This window comes from Salvelinus sp. IW2-2015, unplaced genomic scaffold (genome assembly GCF_002910315.2).
Source record: "Salvelinus sp. IW2-2015 unplaced genomic scaffold, ASM291031v2 Un_scaffold659, whole genome shotgun sequence".
Classification (NCBI taxonomy): Eukaryota; Metazoa; Chordata; class Actinopteri; order Salmoniformes; family Salmonidae; genus Salvelinus; species Salvelinus sp. IW2-2015.
Genome location: NW_019942591.1, coordinates 236,082 through 241,246, shown reverse-complemented (window position 1 = coordinate 241,246; position 5,165 = coordinate 236,082). Strand labels below are relative to the sequence as shown.

General features: G+C 44.8%; 1 protein-coding gene across 1 annotated transcript; it reads right to left on the bottom strand.

The window, feature by feature from the left end:
* Positions 1–2,027: 2,027 nt before the first annotated feature.
* LOC139023977 (proline-rich protein 29-like) lies at positions 2,028–4,699 on the bottom strand. Its single transcript, XM_070438282.1, has 5 exons — positions 4,525–4,699; positions 3,966–4,060; positions 2,992–3,106; positions 2,380–2,454; positions 2,028–2,204 (listed from the first exon to the last, which is right to left on the bottom strand). The coding sequence occupies exons 1-5, from the start codon at positions 4,603–4,605 to the stop codon at positions 2,028–2,030; spliced, it is 543 nt and encodes a 180-aa protein (XP_070294383.1). The 5' UTR covers positions 4,606–4,699.
* Positions 4,700–5,165: the final 466 nt, after the last annotated feature.

Genomic DNA, 5,165 nt, shown 5'->3' with positions numbered 1-5,165 from the left:
CCGCCATTCCTGTTTCAGCATGACAATGCCCCCGTGAACAAAGCGAGGTCCATACAGAAATGGTTTGTCGAGATCGGTGTGGAAGAAGTTGACTGGCCTGCACAGAGCCCTGACCTCAACCCCATTGAACATCTTTGGGATGAATTGGAACGCTGACTGCGAGCCAGGCCTAATTGCCCAACACCAGTGCCCGATCTCACTAATGCTCTTGTGGCTGAAATGTTCCAACATCTAGTGGAAAGCCTTCCCAGAGGAGTGGAGGCTGTTATAGAAGCAAAGGGGAGACCAACTTCATATTAATGCCCATGGTTTTCAGATGAGATGTTCGACGAGCAGGTGTCCACATACTTTTGGTCATGTAGTGTATATATGAACTTGCCAGAAACTCACTGAAATAACAAGTGACATGCTGATAGACATGCTGGTGGACATGAATATAAACGAGCAGCTTGACATTTATTGTCATGAATCTTGCCCTGTAGGCAAACCTGAGCGATTTCCGCTAGATGGGCCAGTTGCAAAGTCAAAATTGTCTAAATCGCAAACATGTATGAATACAAAAATGTGTTTTCTGGTCTTAATTTAAGGCTAGGGATTAGGGTTAGCAGTGTAGTTAATGTTAAGGTTAGGTTTAAAAACTGATTTTATGACTTTGTGGCTCTGTTAGCTAGTGACCACTCTGCAGAGCTGCCTCCAGATCAAGATTCATGACAATAAATGCCAACCTGCTAAAAAACTAACTCAACAACACTAACTCAACTAATATGACAAGCGCCCTCTGACTTTGTCATGACAAAGATGATGCTGCTCCCTGCTGGGTATTTTGTGTAATTCATGTAGAAATAAGGCCAAAACGACTATAATATATGTCATTTAGCAGGCATATATCCAAAGCGACTTACGGTCATACATTTTATGTATGGGTGGTGTCGGAATTCAAACCCACAACCCTAGTGTTAGAAGTGCCATGCTCTACCAACTGAGCTACAGTACAAGTCTGGAAGTGAGCTTAAAAACATTGAACAACGCTGAACAATGATAATCTTGGCTTTTTCTTTACTTGAAATAACAAATCTAAAAAGACCCACATTAAAATGTGTAAAAAAACAGAACTATAGTGAGCATTATACGATTTCTGCAAGATACAGAAACATGATATTATGAATAACTTCTATAAAGAACAACTGCAGTGCCTCTGAAATGTAGTTCTGTTTACTAATGACACGTTTAGAATGATTCTATCTTGTAAAAAATAAGGCTAACGATGAATGGATGCTGTAGAGTTCTGCTCTTGTTGTCACTGTCTTCTCTCCGCAGCATCATAGTAATCTACACATTCAAGAGACAAAAGAGAGACATGGAATGCATCTGATGGACCCATTCTTCACAAGTGTTTAGTGTAATCAGCCTCGTTATAAACCCACAGTATCGCAATCAGCAGCACTGTCAGCACCCTCACCAGCATCATTATGATCCTCCACCAACCAGCATCACAGAGCTCGCACATCATCTAACAGAGGGTGCTAATTGGGATGTTAGATCCATAGAATTAGGAATTAGTAGTAATTTAATAAGATATATATGGTTAGAGCCTACATGTTAGAAGACCGTTACACAGCCCCTTACATGCCCAATAAGGGCTTTGAGGCTTCCCATCCCCCAACTCAATGTTCTGTATGTACAGTACCACCGATTATTGAGTCATTCTATTTCTATGGTAACTCCCTCCCAATGTTTTATCTGGTGTTCTGCTATGGACACCCATGTGTTAACGTTAGTGCCGCGATATGTGTTATGCAGACATACAGCAGAGATGTACAGAGTGTTCCAGTTGTGTACCTGTTGCTGGAGGAACGTCAGCCCCGACGGTCCTGGTAGCGCTGGGTGGGGGAGGAGGTGGGACCGCCCTCCTGGATGACATCACACATGCGTATGTATCATTGTTATCTCCGGCCCGCATTGTGTCACAACATCAGTCTATGTAAGTGTGGGTACGGTAGGTGTTATGAATGGGGTTGTGTTGTGAATCACCTGGTGGTGTCTCTGTGTGGTGAGGGTGCTAGCTCCAGGGGTTCAGGGGTGTTGCGGTAGACCAGGCTAGGGTGAGGCTGGGGTGGCGGCAACCAGGATGGGTAGGGCAGGTAGGCCGGGGTAGGCTGGTAATGGTAGTGGTACACCTCTGGATCCTCCTCCTCCTCCTCCTCCTGCAGTATTTAACCTTTAATTAACTAGTCAAGTCAGTTAAGAACAAATTCTTATTTACAATGACGTCCTAGCCCTGCCAAACCCTCCCCTAACCCCAGACGACACTGAGCCAATTGTGTGCCGCCCTATGGGACTCCCGATCACGGCCGGTTGTGATACAGCCCGGGATCAAACCAGGGTCTGTAGTGACGCCTCTAGCACTGAGATGCGCCACTCAGGAGCTGTAAAAATCACTGGGGGCCAGCTGGCCTGGAGGGGAGGATAAAAACAGCCCATTCAGACACAGCATGTGTCAAATGGCACCCTATTCCCTATTAAAAAAATAAAATTAAAAATAGTGCACTATATAGTGATTAGGGTGCCATTTGGGGCTCATCCTCACTCTCCACTTCAATGGGTTGGACAACCAACTGCTTATGGAGCCTCAACACAACCACTAAACTGACAAGGAACAGTGTGACCCAAAACAGACTCCAAAAATAACTTTTAGGTGCATTAGCTAATGTGAGGAGCCACTCTGACCTCGGTCTGTTTACTTTTCCAGATTGTCATATCAGATTAGGTATGTCTCTACCTACTGAAACACATGTTTTCAGATGAATAATGTAAGATGAGTGTGCTGCATACGGACAGGCTGGATGATAAGTTGGCACATGTGACTAACAGTAAATGTACCTCAGGGGTGGAGAGTGGGGCTGGGAATAGCCAAATGACTGTACCTCAGAGGTAGACGGAGGGTGGAGCTGGGGCTGGGAATAGCCAAATGACTGTACCTCAGAGGTAGACGGAGGGTGGAGCTGGGGCTTGGGGAATGGCAAATGAGCTGAGGGCTGACATGGTCATGTTGTTCATGATGACCTGGTGCATCTGGGCATTCTGGATCATCATCAGCTCCACCAGTCTGGAGAATAGCAGAGAGCGACGTTATACACACACACACACACACACACACACACACACACACACACACACACACACACACACACACACACACACACACACACACACACACAAAGAGAGGGAGAGAGAGTAAGCTTACTTTTAAAAACCTGCATGGAAGCTAACTTCTTCTTTATGCCTGTTGTGCTGTCCTTTATCCTTTAAGTGACAATCAACCCGTTTCAACCCGCATGGTGTCCAATCACGAGTTCTAAATCAAATCTGACATCCTGAATGTTCTATCCTCTCCCTTCCTCAATTTCTGTCTGACATCCTTCCAGCAATATGAAAATACAGATTTTGCCCGCTGGCTGCTTGTCAGGGTACTCTGGCGACAGCCTGATGCAACATTTAGAAAAACGACACCATATTATACAACTCTGACAGAATGAGAGGAATCCGAACTACTCATTGAATAATATAAGAAATAATGCCAATACTGAAATGAACCTCAATATAAGTGAGTTGAAAGTAAGAAGAGCAGAAAGGTCAGTCAGAAGGATGTCAGTCAGAGCAAACAATCAGTGCCCTGGCCTGAGCGACCAACAGACAGACAATGATGAGGCTAGAGGTGGAGAAGAAGTGCCATAAAGAGCATGACCGCCATTATAGATGGTGGAGCTTTGGCCCTTAGGTCCTGCTGGCACCTGAAGTGACATTCACAGTTTCATTCACAGACACACACACACAGAGAACGAGTGAGGTGAGAAAATACAATATATAATATTGCACACATGTGTTGGAGGCAGAAAGCCAGGTCAGAGAAGCTGAGAGACGTGGGCTCTGTCTGAAAAGTTATCTTGACAGCCTGCCTGCCATACGCACCCTGCTTGACGTGTCCTGGCCGGATGGAGGGAGTGGGAGATGACACAGCAGCAGGGAGCTGCTGTAGGATGGTGGTGGGCTGCTGGGAAGCCTGGGACGGAGACATGAGACTTTAATGAGGCTCGCTGACTGGAGGCATATAGCCAGGGAGAATATCTATCTCCCATATCTAATACTGCCATGGTTGAACTACTGTTAAAAGGTAGGCAATATCAGCCCACTCTCTCAATATAGTTAACAGTAGCAATGCGTGATAAAACATCTAATTAAAACTATAAGGTAGTGAGCCGGAGATATGCATCAAGAAGATATGACTCATCAAGCTATTACAACAATACTCAAATCACAGCTGTTGGAAGCTAAAGATGCCTCCCTTAATGATGCTGCAAAGGAAGTCAATGGCATATAGAGAGCCAACTTTCTCTGTAAATGAGCGTGGGTGATCGCATAGAGCGTGGGTTATCGCATAGAATTACAGTCTCTATGATATGCCAAGTAAACAGGTCAACTGTGTTTTTTTTGCTATTGAAAAAAGTCCCTATTGGCCACACTTACAGGCTGTTGAATTATCTGCACGTTCTGTGCGTCCTGGTTCCACTGCTGAAACTGTGGGTAAGTATCATCTGTCCATGCCATTGAGTTTCATATGTCGGTAAAAATAGAGCTGTAAACAGTAACTGAAGATAAACCTTGTTTTAATCGAACCCAGGCTTGGAGTATACACCCACCAGTTGGGTTGCCAAGGCTTCAAAGCGCAAACAACAAGTGCGAGAAATATGCGCAGGTTGTTGCGCACATATAGGCTAGTGCGTCTCTTACTGTAATGCTTAGCTGCAATGGGATATTTAAACTAGGACTAATTAGTCGCTCATTTTATCACATTTATTTTCTTATCATTTAGGCCTATATCGAGTTCTAAACGTTTCTAAAAGAGCAAATGAGGTGGTCACACTTTAATTGATTTTGACAGCTGTGGCACAAAGGTAGCCTTTCTTCCATGTAGCTAAGTGAGTGAATTCACAAAAGTAGCCTATAATTGGGATTTCCCGCCCCTAGACAATGAGCTTGGCAAGTCCATATGGTCACATGCATCAATCTTGACAGGAGGGGCAGGGAACAGGTGGGCCACCGCTACGTAGGTCTCTCACTTTAAATTGAGTGGGCTAAGTTATGGACACCTGGGATAGGCCTGGGCC

Excerpts from the sequence above, each read along its gene's own strand:
- LOC139023977 (XM_070438282.1), bottom strand. The coding sequence starts at position 4,605 with ATGGCATGGACAGATGATACTTACCCACAGTTTCAGCAGTGGAACCAG. Across the intron at positions 4,061-4,524 it reads TGCAGATAATTCAACAGCCT|GCTTCCCAGCAGCCCACCAC; the intron begins GTAAGTGTGGCC and ends TCTCCGTCCCAG. Across the intron at positions 3,107-3,965 it reads GGACACGTCAAGCAGGGTGC|ACTGGTGGAGCTGATGATGA; the intron begins GTATGGCAGGCA and ends GCTATTCTCCAG.